This window comes from Bos indicus x Bos taurus, chromosome 24 (assembly GCF_003369695.1).
Source record: "Bos indicus x Bos taurus breed Angus x Brahman F1 hybrid chromosome 24, Bos_hybrid_MaternalHap_v2.0, whole genome shotgun sequence".
NCBI classification, from domain to species: Eukaryota; Metazoa; Chordata; class Mammalia; order Artiodactyla; family Bovidae; genus Bos; species Bos indicus x Bos taurus.
The window spans coordinates 25,256,317-25,273,845 of NC_040099.1; the positions used below are offsets into that span (position 1 = coordinate 25,256,317).

A 17,529-nucleotide genomic window follows, 5' to 3' on the forward strand; every position below is an offset into this window, starting at 1 on the left:
GATGCCATGATCTTAATTTTCTGAATGTTGAGCTTTAAGTTAGCTTTTTCACTCTCCTCTTTCACTTTCATCAAGAGGCTTTTTAATTCCTCTTAACTTTCTGCCATAAGGGTGGTGTCATCTGCATATCTGAGGTTATTGATATTTCTCCCAGCAATCTTGATTCCAGCTTGTGCTTCTTCCAGCCCAGTGTTTCTCATGATGTACTCTGCATAGAAGTTAAATAAGCAGGGTGACAACATACAGCCTTGACGTACTCCTTTTCCTATTTGGAACCAGTCTGTTGTTCCATGTCCAGTTCTGTTGTTTCCTGACCTGCATATAGGTTTCTCAAGAGGCAGGTCAGGTGGTCTGGTATTCTCATTTCTTTCAGAATTTTCCACAGTTTATTGTGATCCACACAGTCAAAGGCTTTGGCATAGTCAATAAAGCAGAAATAGATGTTTTTCTGGAACTCTCTTGCTTTTTCGATGATCCAGCTCATTAGAGAAATGCAAATCAAAACTACAATGAGACACCACCTCACACCGGTCAGAATGGTCATCATCAAAAAGTCTACAAAGAATAAGTGCTGGAGAGGGTGTGGAGAAAAGGGAATGCTCTTGCACTGTTGGTGGGAATGTAAACTGATACAGCCACTATGGAAAATGGTATGGAGATTCCTTAAAAAACTAGAAATAAAACCATCATATGACCCACCAATCCCACTCCTAGGCATATACCCTGAGGAAACCAAAATTGGAAAAGACACACATATCCCATTGTTCACTGCAGCACTATTTACGATAGCTAGAACATGGAAGCAACCTACATGTCTGTCGACAGATGAATGGATAAAGAAGTTGTGGTACATACACATAATGGAATATTACTCAGCCATAAAAAGGGACACCTTTGAGTCAGTTCTAATGAGGTGGATGAACCTAGAACCTATTGCACAGAGTGAAGTGAGTCAGAAAGAGAAAAATAAATATTGTATTCTAATGCATATATACGGAATTTAGAAAAACGGTACTGAAGAATTTACTTACAGGGCAGCAGTGGAGAAACAGAGAATAGACTTGTGGACGTGGGGAGAGGGGAGGAGAGGGTGAGATGCATGGGGAGAGTACCATGGAAACTCACATTACTATAGGTAAGATAGATAGCCAACAGGAATTTTCTATATGGCTAAGGAAACTCAAAACAGGGGCTCTGTATCAACCTAAAGGGGTGGGATGAGGACGGAGATGGGAGGAAAGTTCAAAAGGGAGGGGATATATATATATACCTATGGCTGATTCATGTTGAGGTTTAACAGAAAACAACAAAATTCTGTAAAGCAATTATTCTTCAATAAAAAAATAAATAAATCTTTAAAAAATTGTAAAAAAAAAAAAAAATCAAGATTTTTCCAAACAAAATTGTATAGAAATTGAAGAGATCTTCCAGATGTAAACATAACTGTTAAATTTGTACTGAATACACAGTAAAGACAACAGGCTCTACTTCAAAAACTCTGCATATTAACTCCTCATCTCCACAGTGCATAGGTCAGAGGCTACACAATTTGTTCCAAACCACAGGAAGGGTATCAACTTGCAGAACCATCAAAACCAGGCTATGTAGTCCAAGAAGCTAGGCTTGGTTGTTTTAAGAGCTTTTAGTACCCCATGAAGATACATTTACTCCCTTCTTCTGTATCAACTGCAGCAGCCCTTTTTAAGCTTCTACTGGTAGTGTTACACACTACTGCCGGAAAATACAGTCCTGACATATTTATTAAAATCTTGTTCCTAACAAAATGCCCTTGAAAACAGCATGAGAAAGGTCAGTTTCTTACCTGGTTTCAGTGGAGAACCATTTAGTTATACTCTTCACCTGTTTTCCAGTTATTACAAGAGGAATTCCAGTCAGTTTTCAGGTTTTATCTAGACTCGGAACCACTAGGAGTCAACATACATGAAAAAAGAACCACTTGTAATTCACTTAATTTTCACACACAAATATTTAAAAGCAGCTTTAGAAGCAACTTTTTAGCTTTACTGTTTTGGAAAAGAGACAAGTTATTATAGACAGCTGCAGACTAAAAACTGATCTACAAATTTCAAAACACTATTGAACAAAAGTTAATAACTATTAATCAAAAAGATATAATCTTTACTGAGTGCTTCCACCTGTAAGAGTATAAAAACAGGGAAAACAATTTGTGATTTTAGTGTTGAGTTGGCAATCAAACAAGAGGACTTATGGGATTCTCTGTATCCTTTTAATCTCTTGATAAAACTCATTTCTATTCCCCATCTTCTTCAGAACTATACTGCCTAACTAGAAAATTACATTGTAAACTAAGTGGTATCACAGAATGAGTTTTTAATTCATATTACTATTAGTTTTATACTATATGTATTCACATGTATTCTAGGCCACACCTTTTCTACAAATATCACCACCTCCAGAGAGGGTTTATTCTTTGAGTAGCAGCCCTAAAGGGGTTCCTATCAAGTTATGATTCACTGAAGATTGTAATACTCACTAAGCATGCAACAGGTATATGACATTGTGCTTGGCAATACATTCTTATAACCCTGATACCTTATTTAAGGGTAACTTTTCCATTTAAAAATGTCTGTTAACCAGTTAACTAGCTTTCTGCCTGGTTGCTATTAAATTGCAGGGCTTGAAAACCCTGCTGTGTGAACAGTTGATAAAATAGTTTTATAAGTTGATTAACATTTGAAATAAAGATAAAATAGGTTTGTAAAGTTATTCCCAACATACAGCATCAGCATGTGGTAGCTTTCTCCTATCCACGTTTTTAAATGCAAAATAATGGGTTATCTCCTACGTGTCTTCCTGGGTGAGTTATGAGATTTAAATGCTTTCATGTTTGCCTCTAGACAAAATTTTAATTAGACACACAAGTAGGAGAAAACCATGTTTAATTGAAAAATAAAGCAATGTATCTCAAATAAGACTCTGCTTAACAACATAAACTTTTGAGGCCTGTTAAGTGGTACTGTGAAATTTAGGTGTAAAGCATCAACAGTTTCCTCCCTATTCCTAAACCACTGATCAAAGGACGGGAGGTTTTCAACAAGTATTTCCATATTGAGGAGTTCCCAGGTAACAGCAAGTAAAAGTTGGTATTTTCCTTATGAAAAAACTTTTATGAAAGACACCAAAACAATAAAATGATATTTAACTAATCCACAAACTTCAAAACACAGTTTCATCAAGATGATCTCTACAATTTTCCTTTAAAGAAGTTCTCAAATCTCAGAATGGTTTTACTTGACATACTGGAAGTACTAAATTCCGAAACAAAGTACTAAAGTTATTGCTTTAAATTGGAAAAATCTATGGTCAAAAGTGTTTTAAAAAGGGTTCATTAAACAGCTATTCTTATAATTACACTCATGTAACTGCGGAGAAACGTTCAACCACATAGTAAACATCACTCTTTAGGGTGACAGAAACAAGGCGTATGTTAAGATGTATGGTTTTTTTGGTGATTGCTATTACTACCCATAAATAAAGTCATTACTGTTTGAAAAAGGTTTTTACAAAACTCCGTTTCAAAATTAACATTTTTATTAAATCAAGTTAAAAAAACATTCACTGTAGAAAAGTCAACAAGGGTTTTAACAAAACCAAAATATACCTTTTTATACAACATATGTATATATTAGCAGCAAACTACTTCTGAGATTTTATGTTCTTTTAGTTATTTATTTTAAAGAAAGCATAAACAATTATATTAGTATGGAATGTCAGCTAATCCACTCTTCAGCTTTATTCTGTGATTTGGGCCTTCTAGTACAAGTTATTTTATGATTTTTATTAATGAATACGAAGAATGAACTCAATTTTGACTAAAATGTAGTGAAACAGAGTGGCTGGTAGGATCCATCTCACTACTATAGTCCCGCATTATCTTTCAGATAACAAATGAGCACCATATAAACATGTAATTGTGTAGGTGTGTAAACTCAATTTTTAAGGTGTCATAGTAGCCAAGTAGACAACTTAGCATTTGACTGTTACTTTAAAAATTTGGTAACATACAAAATTTTAATCAACTCAGATGAACACATCAACCCCATATTATTAGTTTCTTTTAAAAATCTTAATAGAAATTCTGCGTATAACCAGACAAATTGCATGCTTATATGTGTATATACACATACAAAAGTGCATGTATATATACATACACATCTTTAGCTTTGAACAAATTTCTAAACTGAGATGAAGTCAAACCTCTCATTTAAATATATAGAGAGAATGTAATATCACCAACTGCAAGTTTCTAATACAAGTTTCATCGTAGCTAACCAGCAATTCTGTTACTGAAAATTCTGAGGCCAAAGAGCTGTAATTCAGCTTACTGTACTTTAGGCTTACATATTAGTCAGCCAAACAAACAAGATTTGACATTACCAACTTGTCCACCAAAGAAATCAATTTTTCTCTAGATATTTCCTTCTAACAGCAAAAAGGAAATACCTATACAATGAGCTTTTGCTTTTTGAAGAGTTAAAATTATTAAAGAAATCTCACTAGTCTTCAAAAATACTAAACATTATATAAATACAATTTCCTTATAGTTGAATTCTTCAGCTAGAATCTGTATTTAAAAAAGTTTCCTTTGGATTGTTTCATTTAGCACTTCAAGTCTCCATTTGCAACTCAAATAACTGGCTCAGTTTTGTTAGTTTATATTAATCACATCATTCAGAATTTGGTACGGTGTTACCTGTGTACAATAACGTCAATGGGAGGAACTGCACCAAATTTCAAAAGCAAGGGAAAATTCAAGAATATGTAATGCAAAAAAGGTAAGTACATTAGGGATTCTCTTTTCACCATTAATGAAGTATAATCCTTTTAATGTTTATAAAGATAATGTCCTAAGCTTTATCTTTTAACTTATCAAAAGAATTAAGTTTTTACATGGCCCACCTTTATTTTTCAATTAAAAAACTAAAACAATAGACTGAATTACTTTTATTAATATACACATCAAGTTATTGAAATGGTGACTTCCTGTAGTTTTCTCCTTAAAGATGGCACTTGCAGGTACAAAGATGCAGAGGTGTCTACAGCCTTCAAATGTTTACTTGAAAAGATTCTTCAACCGCAGTTTGATACTGGGTTTCCTCATCTAGCTGAAGATTCTAAAAATGTAACATTAACATGTCAATAGGAAAAACATATTCAATTACTCAATACTTTGCCCAATACATTACACATCTTGATACACATTACATATACTTGAAACTGTTTATGTTATAACATAAACTTTAAAAATAAGAACTAAAATTTAAAAATTCAGTTATAACTATTTATAAATAACTAATAAACAAGAGAGGATCAGCACAGAATGAAATTTGAGAGTTACAATGCCTGATGCTAACCTGAATTAACAGCGTCTTAATCATAATATAAAGATTACAACTAAAGTCCACTCAATCTGATTATACTATTACTTCTTAACTTAAACAATTCTATTTCTTTTCAATTATGGTCCATGGATGCTTTAAAATAGGCCTCCTTTTTTACAATCTCAAATAATTAAAATTAAATGTTCTTCTGTGGCAAGGTAAAACAATCTGACAATCAGATCAAAAGTGGTTCACAAAATATATTTTTGTTTTTCCAAACGTAATTCTCCAGATGCAGTAACCTTTCTTACATTGAGAATTCAGAATAATCTATAATTACACCATAAAAATGCTAAAATTATCAGACTACACCTGAATTCTACATATAGTTGACTATTTTTATACAGTATCGCTAAAAAGTACAAATTACACAAAATAAAAATATATATCAAGAATAATGTAATTTCAACACTGGAGGGGCAGAGGAAATGTAAATTCTGTTCCTGCCAATCTCAGAATTGCCCATGCCTGTGCTCACCTAAACATGAAAACAAGTATGTACCATTTCTTATCAGGCTGAATCTTAATAAGACTTTTAATTCACTGAAGACGAATAAAATGCAAATTCATAATTAATAAAAGTCATCTAATTTTTTTAAACTATCAAGACACATTTTGGAAGTAAAAAATTAAATTCATTCTTTGCTCTGGAGATCCATTTTTATATAACTTCCCTCACGTATTCTGTTAAAGCAGTGAACTAAGGCCAGAATCTGCTATTCAGCCTGGCTTTACCCTGGGTCAGGAAGATCCCCTAGAGAAGGGACCCACTTCACTATTCTTGCCTGGACAATTGCATAGACAGAGGAGTCTGGTGGGCTACAGTCCATGGGGTTGCAGAGTCAGACACAACTGAGTGACTAACACTCTCACTTTCATTACTTAATAAATAAGCTCTGCATTTTTAAAAAGAATGTCTTTCACATGTAGATATTATGAGTTTATAAGCTACTTACACTACACAAGAAATACATCCTCTAGCTGTCATACCAACTTTACTTTTCTAGCAGGTATAATTTTTCTTAAATCTAGATAATATTCATATAAATCAGCATCTTGTTAATCCAGGGGTTTGCTCATCCTCTATTAATAACCTCTCTAGTATAGGAGGTGGACAATAAATTCACCACTTAAACCAAAGTTCACCTATGTTATTATAAAATCAACAGAACTTGCTCTTTATCAATCCAACATGATACAGTATTTCACCTCAAAACTCATCCAGACTGAAAGGTTAATGTGACTTCAATATTTAAAAAGTATTTTCTTAATATTGAAAAATTCACTTACCACAAATTCTCCATAATCAAACTGATGTCTTTGATTTAGATGACTAACAAAATTTCTAGTAACCTGGCTAGGATCTCCCCAAGGAAGAGACACACAAATAGGACACGTCTATAAGAAACAGAATATTTCAAATAAAAAATAATGAAAATAACTCAACATTATTATTGAAAGTATTAAAACAACGTTACCAAAAAATTTTATATGAAGCACTTCTAAGGGCCAAATTTCATGACTAGATTATTTCTAGACCAAATTACCTTAGATAAATTATACTAATCTGACACAACACAATAAAAAGAGAGATATTATATATTCTATTACTTAAATCTGATTATTCTACTTTTTAACAAAAATACCACATCCAGCCTTAACCAACTGTAATGACAATTATCATTAATCAGTATGTAATCTCTGTTCAAGGGGCTCTCAAAGCAAGAACACTTAAGTAGTTTGCCGTTCCCACCATGGACCACATTTTGTCAGAACTCACCACCATGACCAATCTGTCTTGGGTGGCCCTGTACCGCATGGCTCATGATTTCATTGAGTTACACAAGGCTGTGATCCATGTGATCATTTTGGTTAGCTTTCTGTGATTGTGGTTTAAGAAATGCAAAAAGGCAAAATGGTTATCTAAGGAGGCCTTACAAACAGCTGAGAAAAGAAGAAAAGCAAAAAGCAATGGAGAAAGGGAAAAATATACCCAACTGAATGAAGAGTTCCAAGGAACAACAAACAGACGTAAGAAAACTTTCTTAGGTGAACAATGCAAAGAAACAGAGGAAAACAATAGAATGGGAAAGACTAGAGATTTCTTCAAGAAAATGAGAGATACCAAGGTAACATTTCATACAAAGATGGGCACAATCAAGGACAGAAAAGGCAAGGACCTAACAGAAGCAGAAGAGATTAAGAAGACGTGGCAAGAATACTCAGAATTGTACAAAAAAGATCTTAATGATCTGGATAACCATTATGGAATGGTCACTCACCTAAAGTGACCCTATAGACTGTATCCTGCCAGGCTCCTCTACCCATGGGACTCTCTAGGCAAGAATACTGGAGTAGGCTGCCATTTCCTTCTCCAGGGGAATCTTCCTGACCTAGGGATCAAACCCACGTCTCTAATGTCTCCTGCATTGGCAGGCGGGTTCTTTACCACTAGAACCACCATTCTGCAAAGATACAATTTACAAAGCTACCCCTCGGTAATGAGTCCTCAGTTCACCTTTCCTTACTTTGCTCTTTTCCTTACTTTGCTCTTCTCTTACTTTACCCTCACAATAAGCCTCTCTCTTCTTATAAGTTAGTTACTGGGATTTTTTTTAAATAAGATTTTTTTGTTTTGATGTGGACAATTTTTAGTCTTTACTGAATTTATTACAATATGCTTCTGTTTTATGTTTTGGTTTCTTGGCCATAAGGTATGTGGGATCTCAGAGACCCCAGACCAGGGATCGAACCCCTACCCACCTCACACTGGAAGGTGAGTCTTAACCACTGGACTGCCAGGGAAGTTTCTAGTTACCAGAATTTTAAGTATCTCATTTTGCTTCATAGTTATCAATCTTTTGATGACAAAATATACCTTACTGATAATGTCCCATCCAAATTTAAATTAACCACTGTCCCTTGTACACATGAAGGGAAATAAATAGAACAGCATTCCTTAAACAGAAGACTGTCGTAAACACACATACTTACCACAGGAACTATCTGAAATAGGTGATTACTGTTACAATGATCCAGTAAACGCTGTCTGGTAAAATTTGATTCTTGACACAAGGGACACTTAAAAGTAGGATGCCCAGAAGAACTAAAAAACAATTTTAAAGTAAGCATACTGAATTTGAAATTGTAATGTAAGAATGATGTACTCCTATTTTTTGATCAATTATTATTTCTTTCTTTAAAAGTTACAATTATTAAACTAAATCTTTGATCAAATCAAAGATTCTCTCATTTTTTGAAAACTATGTTTTCAATAAATAACCTACAAGAGATATTCCCAAACAATCTCAGTTTACAGTTCTCTTATTGTCTAGGAAACTTTTTCATGGTGCCTCTAAAATAGGCCTTAACAAAAAGAAAAACAAACCCAGTTGTCCCATTTATTAAGGAGATCTGAACAACTTAATTCAGTCATTAATGTAACCAGTATATATCACTGTATATCCCTTGAAAATTTTAAATATTCCATGGTGTCCCAGTATGGAAACACCATATCTAGGAAATTAAAATTTTTTAAAGACTTCCATAAATATGGTATATAACTTTAATTTATCCTAGTTTCTAAGAATATACACACAAAATTCACAGAAAAATGAAAACATCAATTATCAGAATGATCAACATTTCAAAATATTTTGAGGATCATACATCAATACCTTTTAATCCCTTAATTTCAGCCAGGGACAGTTCAATATCGACAACTTTGCATAAATTATGCATGGAAGAAACCTGACCACAGTGACACAGAAAAGCTAACTACTTCCAATTTAATTGGATCCGTAAAGCAACTGATGCCTTTCTAAACTGCTAAATACCAGCATTATGTCTCAAGACTTAACAATTTAAAAATTTTAATTTAAAAATCCATCATTGGAGAAATGTCTGTTTAGTTCTTTGGCCCATTTTTTGATTGGGTCATTTATTTTTCTGGAATTGAGCTGCAGGAGTTGCTTTTATATTTTTGAGATTAATTCTTTGTCAGTTTCTTCATTTGCTATTATTTTCTCTCATTCTGAAGGCTGTCTTTTCACCTTGCCTATAGTTTCCTTCATAGTGCAAAAGCTTAAATTAGGTCCCATTTGTTTATTTTTGCTTTTATTTACATTACTCTGGGAGGTGGGTCATAGAGGATCCTGTTATGGTTTACGTCAGAGTGTTTTGCCTATGTTTTCCTCTAGGAGTTTTATGGTTTCTGGTCTTACATTTTGATCTTCAATCCATTTTGAGTTTATTTTTGTATATGGTGTTAGAAAGTATTCTAGTTTCATTCTTTTATAAGTGGTTGACCAGTTTTCCCAGCACCACTTGTTAAAGAGACTGTCTTTTCTCCATTGTATATTCTTGCTTCCTTTGTCAAATATAAGGTGTCCATAGATGTGTGGATTTATTTCTGGGCTTTCTATTTTGTTCCACTGATCTATATTTCTGTCTTTGTGCCAGTACCATACTGGTCTTGATGGCTGTAGCTTTGTAGTATAGCCTGAAGTCAGGCAGGTTGATTTCTCCAGTTCCATTCTTCTTTCTCAAGACTGCTTTGGCTATTCGAGGTTTTTTTGTATTTCCACACAAAGTGTGAAATTATTTGTCCTAGTTCTCTGAAAAATACCGTTGGTAGCTTGATAGGGACTGCATTGAGTCTATAGATTGCTTTGGGTAGTATACTCATTTTCACTATATTGATTCTTTCAATTCATGAACATGGTAGATTTCTCCATCTATTTGTGTCATCTTTGATTTCTTTCATCAGTGTTTAATAGTTTTCTATACATAGGTCTTTTGTTTCTTTAGGTAGCTTTACTTCTAAGTATTTTATTCTTTTTGGTGCAATGGTGAATGGAATTGTTTCCTTAATTTCTCTTTCTGTTTTCTCATTGTTAGTGTATAGGAATGCAATGGGTTTCTGTGTTAATTTTGTATCCTGCAACTTTACTACATTCATTGATTAGCTCTAGTAATTTTCTGGTGGAGTCTTTAGGGTTTTCTACGTAGAGGATCATGTCATCTGCAAACAGTGAGAGTTTTACTTCTTTTCCTATCTGGATTCCTTTTATTTCTTTTTCTTCTCTGATTGCTGTGGCTAAAACTTCCAAAACTATGTTGAATAGTAGTGGTGAGAGTGGGCATCCTTGTCTTGTTCCTGACTTTAGGGGAATTGATTTCGACAAACAGATAAGAAAGCTGTGGTACATATATACAGTAGAATATTACTCAGCTATTAAAAAGAATGCATTTGAATCAGTTCTAATGAGGTGGATGAAACTGGAGCCTATTATACAGAGCAAAACACCAATACAGTACATTAACGCATATATATGGAATTTAGAAAGATGGTAACGATGATCCTATATGCAAGACAGCAAAAGAGACACAGATATAAAGAGATTTTTGGACTCTGTGGGAGAAGGCAAGGGCGGGATGATTTGAGAGAATAGCATTTAAACATGTATATTATCATATGTGAAACAGATTGCCAGTCTAGGTTTGACACATGAAACAGGGTGCTCAGGGCTGGTGCACTGGGATGACCCTGAGGGACAGAATGGGGAGGGAGGTGGGAGGGGGGTTCAGGATGGGGGACACATGTGATTCATGTGAATGTATGGCAAAAACCACCACAGTGTTGTAGAGTAATTAGCCTCCAACTAAAATAAATAATTTTTTAATTAAAATAAAAATAAATTAAAAAAATAAAAATCCATCAGTACAAAGTGATAGGTATTATTTACTAAAGTAATAGAAATTTCCAAAGCTTACCCTGTATTCTCTTGGTAAGTTTCTATGTTATCAGATGCAGATGTTTCACTCCTGTTACTAAAGAATAATTGGTGGGGGGTGGGGGAGGGAAGAGAAGTTAATACCTCAAGTAATAAAGCACGATACAGATTCATTACGTGCTAATGAAGACAACTAGTCTGAATTTGTTTGAAAAGCCTGAACTTCAAATAGTTCTGAACTATGATATAATTATGGCATTAATTATTTTTTAAATAAATTCTGGTAAGAAGACTGCTTATTATGTCCTTATCATATCCTCTAAAACTTAAATTAGATATAGTTACAAAAGTATAGAGAATACAGAATTCTGCAGAATTATATTAAATCCACAGCATGAATATTTCCCCCGGTCCTTTAGACTTTCAAATTAAGAGACTCTACCTCTACCTGGACTAGTAAGTTTTTGAATGCTGGGGCAGGATCAAGAATTTGTGAACTTTCTGGCTTGTAACTAGCACATAGCTTAGGGTTGCAGCATCCAAAATGGAGCAGGTTAAGAAAATATTTGAATGTTCACTGTTTATATTTTCCAAAAAGGAACTAGGCTTTCTGACATTTAACATAGAGAATAACTTGATGTCCTCACTCGGACCCCATGCCAGTGTCGTGTGTCACTTGCAGTATTAGAGAAAATCCTGAGAAAGGTGGGCATGCTATGGGGATTGTCACCTATGCATTACAGAATTTCATCAATGTAGTCAATTTTATAAAAACAAGACCTTTCAATAGCAGAAACATTAAAATAAAAATGAGATAGGCAGTGGACCAAAAAACTGTACCACACAAGAGCTTTGCTTACATCTGAGTATGAGTTAAAGAGCTGTAAAGCTTAGAAAACTGATTATTCATTTTTCTTTTAACAGAATGACAAGCAATACTGTATCATCTACCTAACAGATGTTCTCCAATGACAGTCATTTCCCTTCTGGGAAAATACTGTTGTTGTGTCTCCACACATATTCTCTACAAGGAAGCTTCCCTGATTTCAGAAGCTTTTTAGAAGACTACTAACCATTATTTTGTATCTTTTTAGCAGTTATTAATCTGTTTCTGCAGCTAAAGGTAGAAACTAAAAACTGCTTTTAAATTAAAAAAATAAATAAAATAAAAAATAAAATAAATTTAAACTATGGAGATTACATTCATTAAAAGGATGTTATGACTTTAGCAAAAACAGGATGTCACTTGTTTTTTAAAGTCTCATATCTATACTTGGTAACAGATTTTTAAACTGTTTTCAAATCTTCCAAATAAATATAATCATTGGGTTTTGAACATACCCTTATAAAACATTATAAAAACTTCCAAATGGTTTGTAAGAACTATAACATCAAAAAAGATAAAAATTTCAACAAAAGCCCTTCTGAGATTTATCAAACAGGATTTAAAAATATAGGAATCTCAACCTATGACATATTTCTTCCATTTGGATCTGTTATTTTGTGTGTTGTAGCTATCTTTTTCAGCCATGATAGTCATCAAGACCAAGTATCAATAATCTAAAGATTTGGATCTAAATCCAAATCTTTAAATTATTGTCACTGTATTAAATCAAGATTTTAAGAAATTTTAGAAATCAGAGTCAGCAATATTGTTTTCAATAAAAACAGTATTAAAACTTTAAGAATGAAAATATTTTATACCATTAAACAAAGCAAACTTATTTTTTAATTGGAGGAAAATTGCTTAAAAATTTTGTGATGGTTTCTGCTGTGCAAACTTCTCTTTAAAGTACCTTTTTCATCTTAAGCATTTGCATGTTTTATAAAATAAAGTATCAATCAGTACTATAAAATACATGCTTAACCTTAAACACACATATACTGGGAGTATATTCTCAATTTTTTTCACTGGTAGGATACGCATCACAAAACTTCCAATTTGAAGCACTTTAATATCAAAGTTAATGCCCTTTTAAAATGCTTTTCCCCTCTACCTCCTCTTACAGTTTCTCTACTTTCCATTATTACTTAGTTATCATCATCGTTCTAGCCCTTCCTGACTATATCATGCCTACACTACTACTGGTTGCCTACTCATATATTCTAGAAATGTACGAATGAGCTCAACAACAGAATATCTATTACTGGAAACCATATATCAATTTTTAAAAAACAATCATTTTATCTGATACAGAAAAACCATTCAATAAAATTCAACCTCCATAAATGGAAACAAAAGCAAAAAACCCTCTGATCACCCACAATGCTTTTAAAAATACAATGCCTAAACTTAAATAGCAGACTATCTGGGAATGGAGCCAGACACATATACTTTTATAATCACATTAAAGATTCTAATTTGAGTAAGAACTATTCAATGGAGAAATCTTAAAATTCAGGATGACAGAAACCACAGAACAGATGAAGAATATCTATGTTAAAAAACTATAGTAGTTCATTAAGTAGTAAACTATACTTAATAATAAAATTTTAGACACATTCCCACTAAAATCAAGAATTTTTAAAAGGTACCTGTTATTTAATACTGATAAAGATCCTATTTAATGCAATAAATCAAGTATGAAATAAAGCAGTAAGAAACAAAATTGCACTGACAAACTAAATAAGTTTCTATGTAATAAATCCAAAAGAATACACAGGAAAATTATTTAGAACTATTACAACTAGTCACCAAGGTTTCTAAATACAAAATTACATAAAAATCCTTAATATTCCTATTCACTAGTAATAGCCATTTAGATTACAAAACAAGAAAAAAAGATCTATTTGTACAGCAACAAAACTAAAGGCTTTCCTAGCAACTAACATTTTCACTGTCACTACTACTAGGAAAAGATGTGTGTGTGTGCGCTCAGTTGTGTCTAACTCTTTGCCATCCCTCAAGGACTCTAGCCCACCAGGCTCCTCTGTCCATGGGATTCTCCAGGAAAGAACACTGGAGTGGGTTGACATTCCCTTCTCCAGGGGGTCTTCCCAACACAGGCATTGAACCCATGTCTCTTGAGTCTCCTGCACTGGCAGGCAGGTTCTTTACCACTAGCACGACCTGGGAAGCCAGGAAACGATATACTAGAACATATTCATGTGTGCTCTAAATGGACTTCTTTTAGTGCATTTTTTTTAATGGAGAGACAAACAGATGGGAAACGGTGGGAAAAATAAGTATCATATGATGCCAGTTCTCTCCAAATTAATATACAATTTCAGTAAATTCAAACAATGCTGCCAATTAAAATCTCTACAGAGATTTTTTGGAAGCTCAAAAGTCTGATCCTAAAATTCATGTGGAATAGCAAAGAGCTAAAAATAAGAGAAACAATTTAATAAGTACAATAAGGAGAACTTTCCCTAGCTGATCTGATATTAAAACCTATTGTTGAAGCCACAATAATTAATGTAACATGGTTCTTGAGGAATAAATGAAGCAACACAACAGAATAGAGATGTATAGGACCAAAATGGCATCAGAAATCAGTGGGAGTGCAATGGGTAAGCCTCGCCCTGGGAAAACCACCTTCGTGATCATGGTATCTCCCCTGCCAGGTAAGTATAAGACACTGATGTATAGATCAGTCTTATGGACTCTGTGGGAGAGGGAGAGGGTGGGGAGATTTGGGAGAATAGCAATGAAACATGTATAATATCATGTATGAAACGAGTCGCCAGTCCAGGTTCGATGCACGATACTGGATGCTTGGGGATGGTGCACTGGGACGACCCAGAGGGAGGGTATGAGGAGGGAGGAGGGAGGAGGGTTCAGGATGGGGAACACAGGTATACCTGTGGTAGATTCATTCCGATATTTGGCAAAACTAATACAATATTGTAAAGTTTAAAAATAAAATAAATAAATAAAATATGTGGTACCTAGCAGACGCACAGTGAAAAAAAAAAAAGAAAGAAATCAGTGGGAAACAATGGACTCCTCAATGAATGGTACTAGGACAAATGGTTATCACCTGGGGAAAACTTTTCCTACCTCACATTATACATCCAAAACAAATGCACAGGATATAAACATCATGAATAAGACTAGGAAGCCCATTCTATTAATACTAGATTAAAAAAAGACAGACAAGTAAACAAGAAAGACTTCAGAGTAACTAACACTTGGTCTAAGTTTTCTAAGAGAAGAAAAAGTCCACTAGCTGACAAAGTGTATGGGTTAGAATGGTGGCGAAAGTGTGGAGGTGAGGCAATGACGATGATTATGATGATGATGATAATTTAAAACTATTATTTAGGAAACTCTCTGGAGGTCCAGTGGTTAGGGGGCTTCCCTTGTGGCTCAGTTGGTAAAGAATCTGTCTGCAATGTGGGAAACCTGGGTTTGATTCCTGGGTTGGGAAGATCCCCTGGAGAAGGGAAAGGATACCCACTCCAGTATTCTGGCCTGGAGAATTCCAGGGACTAAGCCCATGGGGTCGCAGAGCGTCAGACACGACTGAGAAACTTTCAAAACTAGTGGTTAGGACTCTGGGACTTTCACTGCTGAGACTGCAGGTTCAATCCCTGGTCAAGGAACTAAGATTCCACAAGCTGCATGGTGTGACCAAAACAGAAAACAAGAAAGAAAAAAAAAAGCTTAACATTCATTGTTTTACTTGTATTGACCTATTTATTGACTCCCAATCCAAAAAGGTGTTTAGTAGTATCATCACTACCCCTTTCTCTTTCAACCAAATGAGAAAACTGAGGTATACTTTCTTGCCAAACTCATACAATTAGTAAAGGAAAGAGTCTGGTACCCAGGCAGTCTGGTTCCAAGCCTTCATATTTAACAACTAAGTTATTCTGTTTCTCAAGAATGGAAAGGATATGGTGGGAATAATTCAACATAGCTAAGGCATATGATGCAGTAATGAGTAACCAAGAAGGACAAAGACTAAAAAAGAAATGTGAGTGCAAATAAGAAAGGGCTTTAGAATAAGGGATTTTGTCTTATTAAGCTAGTTGCTGAATTAGATCATTGAACTCCTTGAGAATTTTGATATTCTCTCTCCAGAAAAATGCACACATAGTATATACACACACAATGGCAGTTTAGGTAGTTCACGGAATTCAGGATGAGGAACACTGCTATGGGGCATGGGAAGTCATTGACAAGGTACAGAGGGAAGCTACAAAGAGAAAAAGGTCAGAGCTACACTTCTGAAATACACTTTGACAACAGCATGCAGAACAGACTAGTGGAGGACCACCAAGTAAAAGAATACTCTGTTGTTCAAGTGAGAGATGATGGAGACTTGATGGGGAAGAGACAGTAGGGTAGAAGAAGAATACAGATAAAGAATACTGCTATTACCTATGACCAGCGGGATCTGGGGAATAAGAGGGAAGAAGGCAAGTCTCATGAGAAGAAAACTGAGTTATTTAACAAGTAATGACTGCCCAAATCATACACTAGGAACTTTGCTAAGAGACAGAGACATGATTGTTGAACAAGACAAAGATAATCCCTGCACTTAAGAATAATCTACTGAGTTAATAAAAAATTGTTGAGTAATTCCAATACAGCAGAAATATAACTTAAAAAAAAAAAAAATCAGAAGGAATTAACCTAAGGGGATAAAAAGAAAAAAAATCACAAAATAGGAGTGACCAATTTCATCCAATGACACTGAGCCAAGTAAAATGAAAAGACTAGTAATCTAAAAAACAAGTAACCAAAAAATTATTAAAAACCTTTACCAGAACAGTTTTAACTAAGGAGTTGAGAAGAAGCTTTATTATACTATGAGTGCTTAAGAGTGGTTAAATTACTGAAAATTAGCAACATGTAAAATGAAATGCTACTAAAATAAAATCTTAAAGACTTTGCTTAACATATCGTCTCCTGGGAGTCTTTCTATAAAACTGCCAATACTGCCTTTCTTTACACAATTGTGTGTGCTTGCTGTTGATTTTTTAAAAAATTAAACATCTCATTTAGAGATACACGCATGGGTGATAATACCATAAAGAAAACAAAAGAATGAATAACCCGAAAAAGAGGATAGTGGTTATCTCTGGGAGTATGGGGTTCAAATGAGTTCAAATGAGTTCAAGGAGACTCTAAGGGGCTGGAAAATGCTACATAATTTTTGATTTGGGTTAGTGAATAACCAGGGATTTGCTTTGCAACTAACTTTTAAACCACACATATGCATTCTGGCCATTCTTATGCATAAAATACATTTCATAAAAATGTTTAATATACATAAACCTGATACAATAAGATACATATCAAACCAAAACCTAGCTTTAAAAGAATTGAGACTAACATAGAACTAATAATAGTACCAAGTCTCACTTTTACATGACATGTTTTACCAAAATAAAGATTTCAAACAACTAGTAAAAAGATT

At 34.1% G+C, this 17,529-nt stretch overlaps 1 protein-coding gene and 1 pseudogene across 2 annotated transcripts in view; both read right to left on the reverse strand.

Annotated features, from left to right (window-relative positions):
• Nucleotides 1–3,551: 3,551 nt before the first annotated feature.
• Nucleotides 3,552–17,529, reverse strand: part of RNF138 (ring finger protein 138) — a 40,464-nt gene continuing 26,486 nt past the window's right edge. Inside the window, exons 4-7 of one of the 2 annotated variants that reach the window (XM_027525871.1) lie at nucleotides 11,199–11,255; nucleotides 8,418–8,529; nucleotides 6,714–6,821; nucleotides 3,552–5,156 (exon numbers count right to left, since the gene is read on the reverse strand). In XM_027525871.1, coding sequence (XP_027381672.1) covers nucleotides 5,088–5,156; nucleotides 6,714–6,821; nucleotides 8,418–8,529; nucleotides 11,199–11,255 — 346 coding nt within the window. In that variant the 3' untranslated portion in view covers nucleotides 3,552–5,087. The remainder of the gene's footprint in view (nucleotides 5,157–6,713; nucleotides 6,822–8,417; nucleotides 8,530–11,198; nucleotides 11,256–17,529) is intronic. The other variant, XM_027525872.1, reaches the window with a different exon arrangement.
• LOC113883050 lies at nucleotides 14,593–14,733 on the reverse strand (annotated as a pseudogene).